Raw genomic sequence first — 21,454 nt, 5'->3', positions numbered from 1 at the left:
TCACTGTGGCCTCGAGCTCCTGGGCTCAAGTGATCCTCCCACCTCAGCCTCCCAAGTAGCTGAGACTACAGGCATGCACCACCAGTCCTGGCAAGTATTTTTATTTTTTGTAGAGATGGGATCTTGTGATGTTGCCCAGGCTGGTCTCAAACTCCTGACCTCAGCCGGATGTGGTGGCTCACGCCTGTAATCCCAGCACTTTGGGAGGCCAAGGCAGGCGGATCACAAGGTCAAGAGTTCGAGACCAGCCTGGTCAATATGGTGAAACCCCGTCTCTACTAAAAATACAAAAATTAGCTGGGCATGGTGACACGCGCCTATAGTCCCAGCTACTTGGGAGGCTGAGGCAGAAGAATCACTTGAACTTGGGAGGCAGAGGTTGCAGTGAGCCGAGATCATGCAACTGTACTCCAGCCTGGGCAACAGAGCGAGACTCCGTCTCAAAAAAAAAAAAAAAAAAAAATCAAACTCCTGACCTCAAGTGATCCTCTTGTCTCAGCCTCTGAAAGTACTGAGATTACAGGTGTGAACCACTGCACCTGGCCTAATAAAATTCTACATTTCCTTCTTGCTGAATTTCTGTTACCTTAAATTACTCTTTTCTTGTGGGGTCTTTATTGGCCATGTTAATGGCATTTGGCTGCCCTTGGCTGGTTGCTCACTCTGAGAGGGGCCCTCCAAAGCCTAGGAGTCTCTTCCAGCACGTGAAGCTTGTTGACTGGGAACTTCGTTGAAGGCTCATCTGGCTGCAGATTCTGAGTCCTTCCTCCAGAACAATGGTCCCCAACATTTTTGGCACCAAGGACCGGTTTCACAGAAGACAATTTTTCTTTTTTTTTTGAGACGGAGTCTCGCTCTGTCGCCCACGCTGGAGTGCAGTGGCCGGATCTCAGCTCACTGCAAGCTCTGCCTCCCGGGTTCCTGCCATTCTCCTGCCTCAGCCTCCCGAGTAGCTGGGACTACAGGCGCCCGCCACCTCGCCCGGCTAGATTTTTGTATTTTTTAGTAGAGACGGGGTTTCACCGTGTTAGCCAGGATGGTCTCGATCTCCTGACCTCGTGATCCGCCCGTCTCGGTCTCCCAAAGTGCTGGGATTACAGGCTTGAGCCACCGCGCCCGGCAGAAGACAATTTTTCTACAGACTGGCAGATGAGGACGGTTTTAGGATGAAATTGTTCCACCTCAGATCATCAGGCATTAGACTCGCATAAGGAGCGTGCAACTTAGATCCCTCACATGCGCAGTTTACAGTGGGGTTTGTGCTCCTATGAGAATCCGATGCCACTGCTGATCTGACAGGAGGCGGACCTCAGGCAGTAATGCTTGCTCAGCTACTGCTGTGAGGCCTGGTTTCTAATAGCCCACAGACCTGTACTGGTCTGCGGCCCAGGGGTTGGAGACCCTGCCCTAGAGCATGGTCTTCCAGACACTGGGCTGTGGGTGAAGGCCTGGCTGCCAGCCTGCTGCTCACTGGGATGGAGGAGGCTGATGGGCCAGTGGGTCTCGGCAGTTAGTGCATCGATCTAGTCACTTAGACCAGAGCACGGATGACTACGCAGTCCACCTCTCTCAGTATCCTACCTGTGCCTTTTCAACTGAGTGGTTGACCCCCTAGTCCAGTGACTATCTGTTTCATGCTTTTCCAAAGAGTAAACGTCCTGTGGTCACCTGGTGTGGGAGTAGCTACCCACAGTGTGAAGTTGGGGTGTGGGGGATACAGGGATAGCTTTCACCCTCTGTCCCAGAGCACGTGTTGCAACCTGGCCACAACCTGACAAAGACCTAGGGCTCTCCCCCTCTTCACTGTTACTTAGGACTCTGGTTTCTTGGTCCTCTTGCTGTGTACATTACCACTGGGCCATCAGCTTTCCAGCTTCTAAAAGGCTGTTGAGACGACCATTTCCATTCCTCCTTTTTTTCCTGTGGTTTTAGGATGGAAGGGAATTATATGTGCAGGTTTGGTCCCTCATTTCAACTTGGAGGTTCGTATTTGTTATTTATTTATTTATTTAGAGACAGAGTCTCACTCTGTTACCCAGACTGGAGTGCAGTGGTGCTATCTCGGCTCACTGCAGCCTCCACCTCCCTGGTTCAAGCAATTATCTTGCCTCAGCTTCCCAAGTAGCTGGGATTACAGCCACACACCACCATGCCCAGCTAATTTATATATATGAGATAGAGTTTTACTCTTGTCACCCAGGCTGGAGTGCAATGGCTTGATCTTGGCTCACTGCAACCTTTGTCTCCCGGGTTCAAGCGATTCTCCTGCCTCAGCCTCCCAAGTAACTGGGATTATAGCACACACCACCACGCCTGGCTAATTTTTGTATTTTTATTTTTTATTTTCGAGACAGAGTTTCACTCTTGTTGCCCAGGCTGGAGTGCAGTGGCAGGATCTCGGCTCACTGCAACCTCCGCCTCCCAGGTTCAAGCCATTCTCCTACCTCAACCTTCCAAGTAGCTGGGATTGCAGGCACCATGCCCGGCTAATTTTTTGTATTTTTAGTAGAGATGGGGTTTCACCACGTTGGCCAGTCTGGTCTCGAACTCCTGACCGCGGGTGATCCACCTGCCTTGGCTCCCAAAGTGTTGGGATTGCAGGCATGAGCCACCGTGCTCAGCTAATTTTTGTATTTTTAGTAGAGACGGGTTTCACCATGTTGGCCAGGCTGGTCTCGAACTCCTGACCTCAAGTGATCCACCTGCCTCTGCCTCCCAGATTGCTGGGATTACAGGTGTGAACCACCACACCTAGCCCCAATCTTTTTTTTAATATGGAAAATCTTTTTTCCTTTATGATGTCTGCTTCTGGTGACATGCTTAGGAAACCATCATCTTGATATTGTCTGACTCTTCTTCTGTTGTCTTTTGGTCCTCTGTGATTTAGGTTTTCAACACATAGGGTAAGGGTCCCACGTACAAGCTGTGGGCTCCTGTCCCAGGTGGGCAAGCAGACTGCACACAGAGGCAGCAATTTACCAGGAGGCTTCTTGGGTGGGGTGAAGTGGAGCTGCCAAAAATTTATTCTGCCCTATGAGAGTTCACTTGATTGATAGGTGTTGTGTTTCTCAAAAATAGAAGAAGCTCACAGAAGTTTCCTTGGAGCAGAATATAAATCTGTCCCATAAATGGCTAGGAGGAATCATCCTGTCCCCCTGAGGTCAGTCTGTGCCCCAGGGAGGAAAACACCTTCCTGCTTTAGACACCAGCAGGAGGACAGAGGAGTTGGCCATCCTGGGAATTCATGCCCTCATTCAGCAATGGGAAAGTAGTTAGACCAGGGAAGGGGGCCTGGCAATGTGGCAGGGGGAGCAGTGGTAAAGAGGGTGGGGTCAGGGGAGAGGCCTCATTCAGAGGGGAGTGGGTCCTTGGTGGGAACCAGGGTGGGTGTGGAAGGAAGAGTCAGGGCATGGAGCGGAGCAGAGCGGGAGTTGGGGTGGGGAGGCCAGTTCATGCCTCATCAACATGCCTGTGTGTGTCCTTCCTGTGGGCTGTGGGGCTGGCCTCAGGGTACACTGCAGGTGACTCAGAGCTCCAGTGGGAGGGTGGCTCCACCTGAGGGAGCTGCACATGCTCATTGGTCCATCGTCTGCTAGGGAGGGGGCGACAATAACCTCAATACATGGTGGAGGTGTTTTGGGATGCTGTCCTATTGCACATTTGGGCAGGTTGTTGCCTGACTTATTTCTTTAATGCGTACCTAGCACTTCCTGTATGTCCACTGCCTTATAATATTAACTACTGTCATCCTCAGGGCCACCTGTGAGGTTGGCACTGTCCCCACTGTCTGTGCAAAGGAAGGACAGGGAGGCGCTCCCAGATGGGTTGAGGGCAGACTGGGGCAGCTTACCTCAGGCCTCACTGGCCTTAGCAGGCTTTGAGCTTGATGCCCTGTGCTCCTTCCCTAGGATGCTCAGTTTGCCAGTTTTTTGCTTTATCTTAGTCTCATTCAGATTACAAGGACTGGGACTGGGCTCTTGTTGACAGTTTCCCAATTTGGAATAGGAAGGAGGTGAGGAACAACAGGCCCATGCTGGGCAGAAGCCCCGTAGACCAGGCCAACACTGGGCCTGTCCTCACTGCCTGGTCCTCTCTGTGCACCGTCATCCTGGCCACAGCCTCTCAGAGCCCTACTTTATGAAGAGGCCACGCTTAGGGGGAGGGAGTGCCTCTCCCAAGACCGAGAGCTGGTGAGTGGCTATGTTGGAATTTGAGCCCAGGCCCCTCCTCCTCTGTCTGCTTCCTGCCAGGCCCAGCTGCCTGCCCCAGCACACGCCTTCCCCCAGGCACCCTGTCCTCCACTGCCAGGACGTGCTTCTTTGAGGCCTGGTTTCCCCCATGGCTGCCACGCTGATTCTCCGTTCTGCACGTCGTGTCCCATCAAAATGCATGACAGTACCACTCCTTGTGTTAAAAAGAGCCAGTTATTTTGCCTGGCAGTGATGACTGCCTGCTGCACACAAAAGTGGACGCCGTTGTCTCTGCTCTCAGGGTGTTCTTGGTTCTTGGTATAGTGGGGCTGACACACGGGAACCAGAGATTCCTCCAGGAAGTGCCACAGACATGGGTGAGGTGGCTATAGGGTTTCTGTGCAGCTGACAGCAGGGGTGCCTGGGTGGGAGCAGGGTGGGAGGCCCTAGCAGGCCTGATGGGATAGTCAGGCAATGTGCCAGGCAGTAGGTCATCATCCCTGGGGCCCTGGGGAGAGTGTGTGGGGCAGGTGCAGGAGTAGGTTCCTCAGTGGGCTTCTGGACAGGCTGCCTGCCCTGCTGGTGAGGAGCGAGGCTCAAGGCAGGCAGGGGCTCGGGTTGCTTCCCACACTCAGTGGCAGTTGCTCACTGGCAGTCATGTGACCTGGGGAGCTGGTGAGGGCGTGGGGATAGGAATGGGAACGGGAGACAGAGGCCCTTTGGGAGGAATTGCCACAGGTGCAGTCGGAGTTGGGGCAAAGATTGGAACTTTGGAGAATTAAAGGTGGCAGTCAGAAAGTGAAGGGGGTTCCCAGGTTTCTGGAATGGGCACTTGGTGCTGGGAGATGAAGACACCAAGAGCTCATGCAGGGTCAGGCAGTGTCATTAAGACACACCGTGTTCTGGGGACAGTTCTGGACAGTAGGACATCCTCACACCCCCTGGTGGGGGAGCTTCAAGGACCTGTAATGATGAATCGGTCCCCTGGGAGGCTTCAGTCTAAACTAGATACCAGTTGAACCCTAATTGAGTGCACAGACATAGCTATGGCAACCAGCTAGACCATGGCCCAAGGCAGGGCATGGGAGCCCAGTTCACAGCAAGGGACTGTGTGCTCTGAGCAGGTAACAGCCCTTGTGTTCAGAGGTCTGGCTGGTCGCAAACAGGGAGCGGCCCCCCACCCCCTTCCTCAGCTAGTGCAAACACCACCCAGGCAGCCTTGGGTTCTTCGGCAGCCACCTCATAGGCCTGTACTGTTTTCGAACCTGCTGCTTATGTTGGACAGGACTGTGGCAGGACAGTCATCGAGGGTCTTCCCTTGTGAGCTGACACCAGTCTGCTCCCTGCCCTCATCTGGCTGGACGGGCCCTCGTCTTCCAGGCTTGCTTGTGTCGGGACAGAGCTCACCATGACAGGTTGGTTCTCTCTTCTTTGTCTGAGGCTGTGCTCCTTGCTCCATGTTTGGGGCTGTCTCCTTGTGTGATAGTTTCCTTTCATTTCATGACAGTGGCTTGAAGGGTTTTGTTTTCAGGAGACAGAGACTGAGGAGTAGCCGTTCGGATCTGGCTGCTCAGGAAGGCATGCTGGGGATGGTGGCAGAGCCCAGCTTAGGGAGATCAGAAGGGGGCTTTGGGGGCAGCCAGTCCTGTTCTGAAGGTGGGCCTGGGTCCTGCCTGCAGCCTCCCGCAGCAGGTGTGTTAGGTCTAAGGGAGGAAGGAAGGGGACATGACCTCAGCATGAGTGTGAAATGGGTGCCCTCATGGAGTCAATGCCCAGGCAGCGGATGCCTCTGAAAAGTGCCAGGCCAGCTGGAGATGAAAGGGCAGGCATCAGCGGGGAAGTATGGGGGATTAGCTGCAGAGTTCCTGGGTTCTTTTTCGCTTTATCTCTTTTGTGGCACATGATCTTCAAACTAGAAACAGGAGCAAAGACGTTTTTAAAAATACGGTTGACAGAACTGCAAACCGCACAGTGTCTGTAACTGGCCACCAAACCTGCTGGGCCTCCCTGGGTGGATGCTGTGGAGGAGATGTGGGAGTGACATTGCAAAGTGCTGCTGTTCAGAGCCCTGGCCTTGCTGGAGGAGCACCTGCCTTCTCGGCCCCACTCTGACCCCCTGAAGCTCATGCAGGAGTGGACATTTATCTCAGCTCGGTTTCCTGGTGTTGGCCTGTCAAGACTTGCCTGTTTCCGGCCTCCAGCTTGGTCCATGCTCCTCAGGCTCTGAGTAGCTGACAGTTGGTGCTCACAATGTCCACGTCATCTGTGATGTTACCCAGGACAGGACAGGGCTCGTCTGCCAGCACATCCCCTGGTATATGGTGCCACCTTGCCTTCGGCTCACGAAGCACATTTCTTCAACCTGGTCATCCCATCACCTCAAAGCTATTGCACTAAGCTGTGTTTCTAGATCCTGTCTCTCTGACTGTGCCAGATGTCTCTGCTGCACCAAGACAGTATCTGTTTGGGGCCTGCCAGTCTGCTGACATTCTCAAAAATGGCCAGTAGCAGCTCAAAAGGACTACTTTTGTATCAAGCCTGGCTTTGCTCTCTGATTGCTGTTGGTGGGCACAGGGCCCATCCGTGTAACTGGTTGTCACTTCCCAGACTCTTCTGCACCCTGCTCCATCTCTGACTCCTGGTCACATCTGCCACCGACAGCCTCCCCACTCTTCAGAGAGCCAGCCTCCAGGCTGTCCTGCTTGGCCTGCAAGTGCTCCCCTGCTGTTTCTACTGCTCTCCCCTGGGTCTCCCTATTGGTTCCAGTGCTTTGGGAGGCCAAGGTGGAGGATCACTTAAGGCCAGGAGTTTGAGACCAGCCTGAGCAACAAAGCAAGACCCTGTCTCTACAAAAAAAGTAAAAAATAAAAAAAATTAGCCAGGCATGGTGGCACATGCCTGTAGTCCCAGCTATTTGGGAGGCTTTGGTGGGAGGATACTTGAGCCCAGGAGTTTGAAGCTGTAGTGAGCTGTGTTTGCACCACTGCGCTGAACCTGTGACAGAGCAAGACCTTGTCTCAAAAAACAAAAGAAGAAAAAGAAAAAAGGAAGGTGGGAAGAACAGGTATGCTCTTGAAGGGCATACCTGCCTTGAGGGGCACAGGTGAGGCAACCTTCAGGAAACAGGCCTATGCAGCCACTTCTATCAGAAATGTTCACTGACTTCTTGGGGCCTAGCAGCTGTCATCTCAGCCTCTGGGTGTGGAAAGCCTGCCCTGCACCAATCTGAGAACATGTGCACAGGGTCCTCCCAGCCCACCCATGCCTCACTTCCCCAGAACTCTGACCCAGCACCGTGCATGAGCTGGTTGTCATTATCCTCCTGAATTGTTAACTCTCTCATCTTTTGTGGCTCTGGTGACCTTTCCCTTTACTTCTCTGTTCCACCCCTGGATGCCTTGTGAGCAGGAACCCCTTGCTGCCTCCTCGCCTCAGTTCAGGCTTCAGGAAGCAGACAGGGAGGTAGGAACTCCAGGAGTGCAGGAGTCTCATTCTGTTGCCCAGGCTAGAGTGCAGTGGTGCCGTCTTAGCTCACTGCAACCTCTGCCTCCCGGGTTCAAGCGATTCTCGTGCCTCAGCCTCCTGAGTAGCTGGGACCACAGGTGCCTGCCACCACACCAGACTAATTTTTGTATTTTTAGTAGAAACAGGGTTTCGCCATGTTAGACTGGTCTCAAACTCCTGACCTCAGGTGATCCACCTGCCTTGGCCTCCCAAAGTGCTGGGATTATAGACCTGAGCCACTGTGCCCGGCCCAAGAATGCTTTTTGAATCTATCAGGGTGATAGGTCAATGTCATTTTGTTTTTCTTTTTACGTTAAGACAGATGTGTGCACCTCTTAGCATTAAACCTCCTTTCTGTGATGTCTTTAAGAATCACAGTCGTATTGCTGCAGCCCCGTGTGTACATTCCTTCAGTTTCCTGAGGTTAGCTGGTTGCTGTTTGGAGTGGTCGGAATGCTTTCTAGCATGGGCCGGACTGGGCCTATTCAATTCACTCAGAGGCAGGGCCACAGAGCCCTGACATGCTTGCTGCTTTTTTTTTTTTTTTTGAGACAGAGTCTCGCACTATCTCCTAGGCTGGAGTGCAGTGGTGTGATCTCCGCTCACTGCAAGCCCTGCCTCCCGGGTTCACGCCATTCTCCTGCCTCAGCCTCCCAAGTAGGTGGGACTACAGGCACCTGCCACCATGTCCAGCTAATTTTTTGTATTTTTAGTAGAGATGGGGTTTCACCATGTTAGCCAGGATGGTCGCAATCTCCTGACCTTATGATCCACCCGCCTTGGCCTCCCAAAGTGCCGGGATTACAGGCATAAGCCACCGCACCCAGCCTGTTTCTTTTTTTCTTTTTTTTTTTTTCGCTCTGTCACCCAGGCTGGAGTGCAATGGCGCGATCTCGTCTCACTGCAACCTCCACCTCCTGGGTTCAAGCAATTCTCCTGCCTCAGCCTCCTTCGTAGCTGGGATTACAGGCATGCACCACCACACCCGGCTAATTTTGTATTTTTAATAGAGACGGGTTTTCGCCATGTTGGTCAGGCTGGTCTTGAACTCTTGACCTCAGACAATCCACCTGCCTCGGCCTCCCAAAGTGTTGGGATTACAGTCGTGAGGCACTGCACCTAGCCACTTGTTTCTTTATCAGCAAACCCAGGGTGGGAGGCCAGGCAAGGAAGAGACCCATCCCACTGGGAAGAAGGCAGGCCATGAGCAGACCAGAGCCGCCCGCCCCTGGTAGCCGCAGTCCAGGCCTTTCTAACAGATGCACACTTGTTTTTGTCTTTCCGTGTGTGAGTGTGGGAGGTGGGGGGTAGGGTGGGGCAGCATGTACTGCATTCAAGGGGGGTCCAGCTTAACTGATGTACGTGACTTTTTATCCCCGTGGAGCAGCAGTGTGATGAAAAACCCTTCATAGGATTCTATCTCTTAGTACAAAATTGTTGGTAAATCGATTTTTAAAGATATTTTTCACATTTATGTGGTCTTTCTCCTCTTGTCGCTAGCTAGAAGTTAAGCTAGAAGCTTGTCTCTTTGATCCCACATATAGGACCTGCATTGTCCCACATGGGGACAGACCCTTGCCTTGGGAGCAACTGAGAGATGACTTCATGTGTCCCCTTCATCTTATAGGAGGAATCAAATCTGGAACCAGGGTGCTACGATCTGGCAGAGTTCGTGGGGAACTCAGGCCACTCAGAGAGCAGGAAATAGAGGCCAGCTGGCCACCCAGTAGTCCTTGATCCTGAACTGGTTGTGAGCCATCCCTAGGGGCTAGCCCCCCGCCCCCTCATGCCAGGGCTCTCTCTTTGCTTCATGGCGACCACCTTTCCTGTCCCTTTTTTCTGATCACCCTGCTCGCTCTCTCCCTCACTCAGTGGCCTGTCGTTGCTCTCTATTGAGTGCCCCTTCCTATATTCCTCTCCTGGACCTCAGCCAGGCTGGTGTGCTGGGTCTGATAGCACTTTGTCACCAGGGGCAGCTGCTTGTGCAGGGCCTGTTGGCCAGGGCCCCACAGTGGTGAACTCACTGGTGTGTGCAAACGTCTCTTCTCCTTTTGTGTTTCAGTGAGGATGCCATGAGGAAAGCTGGCGTGGCACACAGTAAATCCAGCAAGGATATGGAGAGCCATGTGTTCCTGAAGGCCAAGACCCGGGTAAGGCCCCAGTGAGTGGAGCCCCTCTGACAGAGAGCCTTGGAGAGGAGAGTGTCACAGACTCTGGAACCTCTCTGTTGGGTGTCCTAGGGTGTAGGGGTGGGGTGGTTACTCATTGATTGATCACAGGCACAGTTGGCTTTGCCTGCAGCAGTCTGGGTCCTCCTGTGTGTCCATGGTACAAGGAGGGCATTTGGGATGCAGGCCCAGCCTCTAGCCCCAGACCTCACTGCTGGCACCTTCCATCTGTGGTCATCCCCCGAGAATCCTACTGGAAGCTAGCTCAGGCCCCTAGCTGCTCCTGTGGAAGGGATCAGTGCCATGATCAAGAACCTGGTTTGTCCTCAGCCCCTCCTAGGGGTTGTTACCTAAGCCCTACAGGGCCCTGAGGCATGCACCCAGAATCATTCCTGTCCCTTTTTGCTAAGTGAAGAAGGTGATGCTTATCTAGAACTCGTCACAGGTGGAGTGGAGAAGGATTTCCACTACATGTGGGCTCTCTCCCTGTGTGGGGCACCACATTAAGGGCTTTATGTGACCACCTCCTTTCATCTGTCCCTGGGACAGAACCATTTTACTAGAAATGAACAAGACACATATGTACTTGTGTGCATGTGTGTGTGCAAGGCAGAGCTGCAGGAGCACAGGGACTGAGGTGGGATAGAGTGGGCTCTGTACTAGGGATCTGTTTGATAAGCCTTTTCTTTTTCTTTAAGAGCTTTATACGATTCACGCTTTAAAGTTTACATTTCAGTGGTCTTTAGGATATTCACAGAGTTGTGCGGCCATCACCAAAATCTAATTTTGGAACATTCATTAATAAATAAAAACAAGTGCAGCTTCACTATGTTGGTCAGGATGGTTTCAAACTGCTGGCCGTATGCCATCCTCTTGCCTAGGCCTCCCAAAGTGCTGGGGTCACAGGTGCGAGCCACCAAGCCTGGCCTAATTTTAGAATTTTTTTTGGTTTTTGAGACAGGGTCTCACTCTGTACCAGGCTGGAGTGTAGTAGCGTGATCTCAGCCCACTGCAGCCTCAACATCCTGGGCTTAAGTGATCCTCCTTTTTTAGTCTTCTGAGTATCTGGGACTACAGGCGTGTGCCACCACACCCGGCTAAGTTTTTTATTTTTTTGTGGAGACAGGGTCCCACTATGTTGACCAGACTGGTCTTGAACTCCTGATCTCAAGCTATCCTCCTACCTTGGCCTCCCTAAGTGCTGGGATTACAAGTGTGAGCCACCATGCTCAGCCTTCAACATTTTTTAAAGAAACTTTATACCTGAGAGCAGTCACACTCCCTTTTCCTTCAACCCTCAGCTACCACTTATACTTTCTACTGCTGTAGATTTGCCTATTCGAAATTTTCCATATACAATTGTACAATATATATATATATTTTGTTTTTTTGTTTTTTTGAGACAGAGCTTTCCTCTTGTTGCCCAGGTTGGAGTGCAGTGGCACAATCTCAGCTCACTGCAACCTCTGCCTACCAGGTTCAAGCGATTCCTCCGCCTCAGCCTCCCAAGTAGCTGGTATTACAGGCGCCCACCACCACGCCCGGCTAATTTTTTGTATTTTTAGTAGAGACTGGGTTTCATCATGTTGGCCAGGCTGGTCAAACTCCTGACCTCGGGTGATCGTCCCACCTCAGCCTCCCAAAATGCAGATATTACAGGCGTGAGCCATCACACCCGTCCTTGTACAATATATGTTTTCATTTTGCACATGGCTTATTTCACTTAGCATAATATTTTCAAGGTTCAAGGTCCATGAACCATGTTTCATATATACTTTATTCCTCTTTTTTTTTCTTTTTTTTTTTTTTGAGACAGAGTCTCACTCTGTCCCCCAGGCTGGAGTACAGTGGTGCAATCTCGGCTCACTGCAAGCTCTACTTCCCGGGTTCAAGCGATTCTTGTGCCTCAGCCTTCTGAGTAGCTGGGACTACAGGGGCCCGCCACCACGCCCGGCTAATTTTTTGTATTTTTAGTAGAGACAGGGTTTCACCGTGTTAGCCAGGATGGTCTCGATCTCCTGACCTCATAATCTGCCTGCCTTGGCCTCCCAAAGTGCTGGGATTACAGGTGTGAGCCACCGCGCCTGGCCTCCTTTTTTTTTTTTTTTTTTTTTTGAGACGGAGTCTCGCTCTGTCGCCCAGGCTGGAGTGCAGTGGCCGGATCTCGGCTCACTGCAAGCTCCGTCCCCCGGGTTTACGCCATTCTCCTGCCTCAGCCTCCCGAGTAGCTGGGACTACAGGCGCCCGCCACCTCGCCCGGCTAATTTTTTGTATTTTTTTTAGTAGAGACGGGGTTTCACCGTGTTAGCCAGGATGGTCTCGATCTCCTGACCTCGTGATCCACCCGTCTCGGCCTCCCAAAGTGCTGGGATTGCAGGCTTGAGCCACCGCGCCCGGCCATCCTTTTTTTTTTTTTAAGGTGGAATCTCGCTCTGTCACCCAGGCTGGAGTGCAGTGGCACAATCTTGGCTCACTGCAACCTCCACCCACTGGGTTCAAGCAGTTCTTCTGCCTCAGCCTCCTTAGTAGCTGGGATTACAGGTGTGTGCTACCATGCTTGGCTAGTTTTTGTGTTTTTAGTAGAGATGGGGTTTTGCCATGGTCTAGGGCTATGTTGACCAGGCTGGTCTCGAACTCCTGACCTCAGGTGATCCACCTGCCTTGATCTCCAAAAGTGCTGGGATTACAGGCGTGAGCCACCGCACCGCGCCTGGTCAACTTTGTTCCTTTTTATTGTCAAATATTCCATTTCTGGATGGCCATATCACATATTTTATAGCCATTCATTAGTTGGTGGACATTTACATAGTTTGTACTTTTTGGTTATTGTGAATAAGCAGAACAATAGTTCATGTATAAATTTTTGTGTGGGCTGTGTTTTCATTTCTCTTGGGTATATACCTAGGGGTAGAGTTGCTGGGTCATATTGTACCTCTGTATTTGACCTTTTGAGGAAGTGCCAGATTTCTCAAAGCAGCTGCACTATTTTAAATTCTCACCAGCAACTTAAATGAGGTTTCAATTTCTCCTCATCCTCTCCAGTACTCGTTGTTGTCTATTTTAATTGTAGCCATTGTAATGGGTGTGAAGTGATGTCTCATTGTTTTGATTTGCATTTGCCTAGTGACTAATGATGCTGAGCATCTTTTTCATGTGCTTTTTGGCCATTTGTTTATTTTCTTTGGAGTAATGTCTATTCAGATCCTCTGTTCATTTTTAAATTGGGTTGTTAGTCTTTTTATTGTTGGGTTGCAATAGTTCTTTATGCATTTGATATAAGTCTGTTATTAGATATATAATTTGCAAATACATAGGGGGATTTTTTTTTTTTTTTTTTTACTTTTTTTTTTTTTTTTGAGAGAGTCTCGCTCTGTTGGCCAGGCTGGAGTGCCGTGGCACGATCTTGGCTCACTGCAACCCGTCTCCTGGGGTAAAGCAATTCTCCTGTCTCAGCCTCCTGAATAGCTGGGATTACAGGCGTGTGCCACCATGCCCGGCTAATTTATGTATTTTTAGTAGAGACAAGGTTTCACTGTGTTGGCCAGGCTGGTCTCAAACTCCTGACCTCAGGTAATCCACCCCACTCGGCCTCCCAAAGTGTTGGGATTATAGGCTTGAGCCACAACGCCTGGCTGACTCTTTTTATTGTTTTTTTTTTTTTTTAATTAACAAATTTTAGCCGGGCACAGTGGCTCATGCCTGTAATTCCAGCACTTTGGGAGGCCTAGGTGGGCAGATCACCTGAGGTCAAGAGTTCGAGACCAGCCAGGCCAACATGGAGAAACCCCCATCTCTACTAAAAATACAAAATTAGCCAGGCATGGTGGCACATGCCTGTAATCCCAACTACTCAGGAGCCTGAGGCAGGAGAATTGCTTGAACCCGGAGGTGGAGGTTGGTGTGAGCCAAGATCGCGCCAGTGCACTCCAGCCTAGGCAACAAGAGTGAAACTCCATCTTTAAAAAAAATTGACAATTTGTAATTGTTTTTGTTAGTTTAGTTTGTATATTCTTTTTCTTTTTTCTCTTTTTTGTTTTCTTTTCTTTTTTTTTTTTTTTTTTTTTTGAGATGGAGTCTCACTCTGTTGCCCAGGCTGGAGTGCAGTGGCACAATCTCAGCTCACTGCAACCTCCGCCTCCCGGGTTTGAGCTATTCTCCTGCCTCAGCCTCTCGAGTAGCTGGGATTACAGGCACACACTGCCACGCCCAGCTAATTTCTGCATTTTTAGTAGAGATGGGGTTTCACCATGTTGGCCAGGATGGTCTCGAACTCGTGACCTCAGGTGATCCGCCCCTCTCGGCCTCCCAAAGTGCTGGGATTACAGGTGTGAGCCACCGCACCCGGCCTCACTTGTGACTTTTCATGTGACTGCTTTCCATCCGCAGCCCAGCCATGCTGGCAGGGCAATAAAGGCTTCACTCAGGCTGCACATCAGTTTTCCTTACATGGCCTCCACGTGGTATCTTTAGTAGCATAGCTGGACTTCCTTTTAGCATGGCAGCTGGCTTGCAAGAGAAGGAAGAAGTGGAAGCTGCCAGTCCTCACAACTCCTAGAACATCACTTGGAAACAGTAAGTCGCAAGGCCAGTGCAGGTTCAGGGGAGGGTAAATTACCTCTACCTTTTGATGAGAACGGCAGCCTATAGTCAGGCCATTAATTATTTTGGGAGCACCGTGGAGAATAGCTACCACAGAGACATGCCCAGCACCTTAGGATTAATCCTTGCCTCCCAAAGGAGGCGTCCAGCAGAACAACTGCCCCTTCCTATGACAGCTCTCTCTGCCTTGGCCCCTGAATTAACTGTAGCCTGCACACTGTGCCGTAATGATTTTAGTCCATTTCCTTTTATCAAGCCATTTCTAAATCCCTAACTCCAGGAAGAAGCTCTGATTAATTGGAAGACAAATATGTATAAGAACTGTTGGAAATTTCCTACATCGTTTTTACAGGGACAGACATCTTACTTAGATATTGTCTGGTGGCCATCTTTTTACTTACTGCTGAAATTCTTCATGGAGGCAATGCCAGCTAGTATTGTGAGGACCGTCTCAGCAGGTGGACTGTGATAGGACTCTCCAGGTCAGATGGCAGCCCAGGCACACTTGTTACCTGCCCTTCCTGCCTGAGACCCTGTTGGAACAGCTGTGAAGGAATGTAAAAGGTGGGACCCCTGAGCAGGGTTATAGGATAGGGAGAAGTAGTTTCTCTGTGTTTCCAGACCCCAAGAGGGTCTGAGAGGTTGTGGTTCATGGAGGAGGAGGATTACTCTCCATTGCAGTCCTGGCAGGCTTCCAAGTCCAGAGGTGCCCATCCCAAAGAAAACCAGGCACTAATGGGCACCTCAGGCTATCTAGCGTATACCCCGGAGCAAGGAAAGCCTTGTGTGTACTTGTCTAAAGGAATTCACCAAATTGTCTGGAGTGAGCTCATACCTTCAGTGTGAGTGTCAGCACCGCAAATTAAAGCCCTCTTTATCCTGTCATTGCCTGGCTCCAGGTCTCACAGCCAGGCCCTCTTTGTGCACTCTACAGTGATGTCTGCCTAGAAGGCCCTGTTCTGCATGCTTCATGCATGTGAACTCATTTGATCCTTACTCGGTTACAGTGCCACTCTTTCCTGTTTACAGGCAAGGAAACTAAGGCATGCAGATGCTAATTGTTTTGCTCAGGATGTCATTTGGCTGATGTCAGACCCCACACTTTTAGCCACATCTCTTACTGACTCCGTTCTGTCAAAATAAAAGACACCCAAACACCCACTTTAATTCCTTAACACTTTAATTTTTATGGGTGGGACTACTCTCTGTCTAAGGGAGACTGAGGGATACAAAAATAGCTATGCCTAGGGGTGGTAGGCAATAGTGATAATGGCATCTCCAAACATTCCAGCCAGCCTCCTGAAGGAAAGTTCAAGAAGATTTGGCACCCACTGAATGAGAAGACAATCAGGGTCCTGGCATCTCTGTGTCAGCACTACAGGGGCAGTGCGGACATATATTTACTGGAACTGGATGTATTTCTGGACATTTGCTTACTTAGCCTGTTAAAAATTAAACTCCTATCACCTATTTTCCACTTAACATAGTACTGTGGAAAAGTAGTAACATGTTGGCCGGGATGCAGTGGCTCATACCTGTAATTCCAGCACTTTGGGACACCGAGGCGGGTGGATCAGGAGGTCAGGAGATCGAGACCATCCTGGCCAATATGGTGAAATCCTATCTCTACTAAAAATACAAAAATTAGCCAGGCGTGGTGGTGGTGTGCCTGTCATCCCAGCTACTCAAGAGACTGAGGCAGGAGAAGTGCTTGAACCTAGGAGGTGGAGGTTAGAGTGAGCTGAGAGCACGCCACTGCACTCCAGCCTAGGCAACAGAGTGAGACTCCATCTCAAAAAAAAAAAAAAAAGAAGAGAAGAGTATTACATGTCTCTGGTTTGTAGTTTAGAAATGACTGGTACAGAACTGAACCCTGACTGAGGAGCTAAGGTGAAACTCAGGGACTAGGGAGGCTGAGGGAGCATCAGAACTGGGAAGCCACCTTGGAATTCATCGGAGAGGAGGGTCTAAGCTGAACAACAAAACAGCTAGAATCAAGGAGCAAAAAGATAGGCCCAACTGTGTTCCCCAGGAGAGCAAGAGAGGACAAAGATGCCAACATGCCTCTGATTAATGAAGATACTTTCCTACCTTCAGCTTTCTTTTTGTTTTGTTTTGTTTTGTTTTGTTTGAGTCAAGGTGTTGCTCTGTTGCACAGGCTGGAGTACAGTGGTGTGATCATAGCTCACAGAAGCCTCAAACTTCTGGGTTCAAGTGCTCTACCCACCCCAGCCTCCCGAGTAGCTGGGAGGTATGCACCACTATGCCTGGCTAATTTTTTAAAAACTTTTTTTTTTTTTCCATAAAACATATGATTCAAAGATTGACTAATTATATTTAAAATGTTTTTTGTAGAGACGGGGTCTCACTGTTTTGTCCAGGCTGGTCTTGAACTCCTGTCCTCAAGCAATCCTCCCTCCTCGGCCTCCCAGAGTGCTGGGATTATAGACGTGAACCACTGTGCCTGGCTGCTTCAGCCTTTCTGGGGGACCACACAAGCCTAGGATCAGGCTTTTCACCAAATATGAATATGTCTTCTGCTATACCTATTCATTAAGGACAATTACTGGCCCCAACATTTAGTGCTTCGTCTTAGAGCTGAGAAAAGCATGGTTTGTACATTAAAAGATGTGGCTGGTTGCAGTTTCAGGAGGCTGAGGTGGGCAGATCACTTGAGGTCAGGAGTTTGAGATCAGCCTGGCCAATGTGGTAAAACCCTGTCTCTATTAAAAATATAAAAATTACAAAAATTAGCCAGGTGTGGTGGCGCACACCTGTACTCCTAGCTATTTGGGAGGCAGAGGCTTGAACCCAGGAGACAGAGGTTGCAGCTAACTGAGATTGCACCACTGCATTCCAACCTAGGCAACAGTGAGATTCCATCTCAAAAAAGAAAAGAAAAAAAATCGAACAGTTGATGTGTTAATTATTGATATGTGCTGGAAAGACGTGAGTTGTGCTGCATGCAGCTGGTTCAGAATGAGGGTCGAGTGTCATTTCTACCAGTAGGCAGTGCTCCTTTGCTCCACTCTATCTAAATGTGTGACCATCAAGACTCCTGCACCATACTTAGTAAACCTACTTGTTCATAAACCCTATTTTAAATTATAATGGTTTGGTTTTCAGTAGCCATATTATGCATGTATTAAGGCTCTGAGAGCTAAGTACTTTATGAACACCATCTAATTCTTGTGACATCTCCCCCAGTTTACCTGTGTGGGGCAAGTCAAAGGAATGGTGAGAGGAGAGCAAGCTTGTATGCCTCCTTTTTTATTTTTAAATTTAAGCTGGGTAAGGGGTCCACTGACATTTGTTCTATTATTCATTTTATGGTCATCAAAAACATTTTATATATAAATTTCTCCCCCCCCCGAGATGGAGTCTCACTCTCTCGTCCTGGCTGGAGTGCAGTGGCACAATCTCGGCTCACTGCAACCTCCACCTCCTGAGTTCAAGTGATTCTCCTGCCTCAGCCTCCCGAGTAGCTGGGATTAGGCACCTGCCACTACGCCCGGCTAATTTTTTGTATTTTTAGTAGAGACGTGGTTTAACCATGTTGGCCAGGATGATCTTGAACTCCTGACCTCGTGATTCGCCCCCCTCAGCCCCTCAAAGTGCTGGGATTACAAGTGTGAGCCACCGCGCCCGGCCAAAAATAAAATTTTTAAATACATAAACCACAGTAGCTGCTAGGACAACTGGGTAACTACATACAAAATACTGAGGTTGAGCCCCAACTTCACACCCTATACAAAACTTAAAATAAAAAACACCAGCCAGGGATGGTGGCACGTGCCTGTAGTCCTGCCTAATCAACAGGCTGAGGCTGGAGGGTCAATTGAGCCGAGGAGTTTGAGATTACAGTAAGCTATTGATTGTACCAACATGCTGCAGCCTGGGTGACAGAGTGAGACTCTGTCTCTAAAAAACTTTAAAAAAATTTAACCCCAAATGGGTCAAAAACCTAAATTTACAAGGTAAAACTGTAAATATCTTAGAAGAAAGCAGAGGCATACATCTTCATGACCTTGGATTAGGCAGTGGTTTCTTAGATATGCCAAAAAAGCACAAGCTACAAAAAACGTAGGTAAATTTGACTTCATCCGAATTAAAAACCTGTACATCATAGGACGCTGTCGAAAGAGGGAAAAACAACCCATGGAATGGGAGAAAATATTTGCAAATCACATGTCAGGTAAGGGTTTAATATCCAGAATACATAAAGAACTCCTACAACTCAGCAACACCAAAAAAAAAGCAACTACAAAATAGGCAAAGTACTTGAATAAACGTATCTCCAAAGAAGAGATACCACGTGAAAAGAGGCTCAACGTCACTAGGCATTAGGAGATTGCAAATAAAAGCCACAATGAGGTGCCACTTCATTTCCATTATAATGACTGTGATTTAAAACACAACAATAATAAGTTGGCAAAGATGTAGAGAAAATGGAATTTTCTTTCTTTTTGAGACGGAGTCGTGCTCTGTCGCCCAGGCTAGAGTGCAGTGGCACAATCTTGTCTCACTACAGCCTCTGCCTCCCGACTTCTAGTGATTTTCCTACCTCAGTCTCCTGAGTAGCTGGGACTATAGGCACACACCACCACACTCGGCTAATTTTTTTTTTTTTTTTTTTTTTTTGCAACAGAGTCTCGCTCTGTCACCAGACTGGAGTGCAGTGGCGCAATTGGCTCACTGCAACCTCTGCCTCCCAGGTTCAAGCAATTCCCCTGCCTCAGCCTCCTGAGTAGCTGGGACTACAGGCACACGCCACTATGCCCAGCTAACTTTTGTTAGATGTAGAGATGGGGATTCACCATGTTGGCCAGAATGGTCTTGATCTCTTGACTTCATGATCCACCCGTGTAAGCCTCCAAAGTGCTGGGATTACAGGTGTGAGCTGCCGCGCCCAGCCAAGGCCCGGCTAATTTTTGTATTTTTAGTAGAGACAGGGTCTCATCCTGTTGGCCATGCTGGTCTTGAACTCCTGACCTCAGGTGGTCTACCCATCTTGGCCTCCCCAAAGTGCTGGGACTACAGGGGTGAGCCACCGTCCCTGGCGGAGAAATTGGAATTCTCATACATTGCTAGAGAGAATGTGAAATAGTACAGCTGCTGTGAAAAACAGTATGACAGTTCCTCAAAAAATTGAATGTAGAGTTACCATACGACCCAGAAGTTTCACTCCTAGGTATATACCCAAGAGAAAAGAAAGCGTGTCCACACAAAAACATATACACGGCTGGGCGTGGTGTCTCAAGCCTGTAATCCCAGCACTTTGGGAGGCCGAGACGGGCAGATCACGAGGTCAGGAGATCGAGACCATCCTGGCTAACATGGTGAAACCCCGTCTCTACTAAAAAATACAAAAAACTAGCCGGGTGAGGTGGCGGGCGCCTGTAGTCCCAGCTACTCGGGAGGCTGAGGCAGGAGAATGGCGCAAACCTGGGAGGTGGAGCTTGCAGTGAGCTGAGATCCCACCACTGCACTCCAGCCTGGGCGACAGAGCGAGACTCCGTCTCCAAAAAAAAAAAAAAAACATATACACAAACGTTTATAGCATCATTATAACATCATAAATAGCTAAAAGTGGAAACAACCCAAATGTCTACCAGCTGATGAATGGATAAACAGAATGTAGAATAGCCATACAGTGGGTGTCATGTGGCCATACAAAGGAATGAAGGGCTGATACATGCTACAACATGGATGAAGCTTAAAAACATTATGTGAATGAAATGAAGAGCCACAAAGGATGACATGCTGCGTTTTTATAAAATGCCCAGAGAATAGGCAGATCTATAGAAATAGTGTATTAGTTTCCCATGGCTGCCATAACAAGTTACCATAAAGTTGGAGGCTCCTATCTCTTCACTTCTGAGCCCATGGCTCTGCCCTCACTTTCTTAAAGGGTAGCACATGTTTGAGGCTGAGTAGTTTTATCAGCCTATTCCTGCTTCTAAAATTTTGGGAGTTCTTTGATTTTGTCTAGTCTGTAAACTTTCTACTCCAAGCTGGCAGTGTTTCTGCTGGTAGAACATTCTCAAAATCCTTGTGGAACTTCTGCATATATGATGGAATTCATAGTATTAGATGAGGTTTCTCCACAGATCTTTCCTAGATAATTTCATCTCTCTTTCCTCACTTCTGCGAGATGATTGAGGGGATTCATGAGTTCCGTGTTTAATCTCTTTGGCACTAGAAAAAAATTGCAAGATATGCCACACCCTTGGCATTCTCTACAGAACACACTTGCCTAACAGTGAATCTCCTAGTTTTAGCATTTTGGTTTTTTCTGATCTAAATAGCCTGAGAATTTCCCAAATCATTAAGTCTGGATTCCTTTCTGCCTAACAGTTCTTCCCTCAATTTCTCTCTCTCTCTTTTTCTTTTTTTTTTTTTGTGTGTGTGTGTGTATTTTAAAAATTCTTTTTGTTTATTGTACCCTTAATTTATCTCTTTCGTGTTGCCTTTTTTTTTTTTTTTTGAGATGGAGTCTCACTCTGTCGCCCAGGCTGGAGTGCAATAGCGCGATCTCTGCTCATTGCAACCTCTGCCTCCCGGGTTCAAGTGATTCTCATGCCTCAGCCTCCCAAGTAACTGAGATTACAAGTGCCCACCACCATGCCTGGCTAATTTTTGTATTTTTAGTAAAGACAGGATTTCACCATGTTGGCCAGGCTAGTCTTAAACTCCTGACCTCAGGTGATCTGCCTGCCTCAGCCTCCCAAAGTGCTGGGATTATAGGCATAAGTCACTGCGCCTGGCCCAAGCTGAGTCTTGAATGCTTTGATTGGAAGTCTGCTCAGCTAAATGTGCACGCTTATTGCTTATGATTCTGCCTTCCACACAGCTACAGGACACAATCCAGCTAAACTTTTTGCCTTTATATTACAAAGATCACCTTTGCTCTGGTTTCCAGTAACATGTTCCTTGTTTCCTTTGTGCCCTTAGAATCACCTTTAATGTTCATGCTTCTACTAACGTTTTGTT

General features: G+C 49.0%; 1 protein-coding gene across 5 annotated transcripts in view; it reads left to right on the top strand.

Annotated features, from left to right (window-relative positions):
• The window catches only part of MED15 (mediator complex subunit 15), an 86,873-nt gene that overhangs the window by 21,502 nt on the left and 43,917 nt on the right, over positions 1–21,454 (top strand). For 4 of the 5 annotated variants that reach the window (XM_033232852.1, XM_033232855.1, XM_033232854.1 and 1 more), the window contains exon 2: positions 9,757–9,844. In XM_033232852.1, coding sequence (XP_033088743.1) covers positions 9,757–9,844 — 88 coding nt within the window. Of the gene's footprint in view, positions 1–5,475; positions 5,606–9,756; positions 9,845–21,454 lie in introns of all 5 variants that reach the window. The other variant, XM_033232853.1, reaches the window with a different exon arrangement.

This window comes from Trachypithecus francoisi, unplaced genomic scaffold (assembly GCF_009764315.1).
Source record: "Trachypithecus francoisi isolate TF-2019V2 unplaced genomic scaffold, Tfra_2.0 Lachesis_group14, whole genome shotgun sequence".
Taxonomy (NCBI): Eukaryota; Metazoa; Chordata; class Mammalia; order Primates; family Cercopithecidae; genus Trachypithecus; species Trachypithecus francoisi.
The sequence above is the reverse complement of the archived record's forward strand: the minus strand, read 5'-3'. Positions and strand labels throughout refer to the sequence as shown.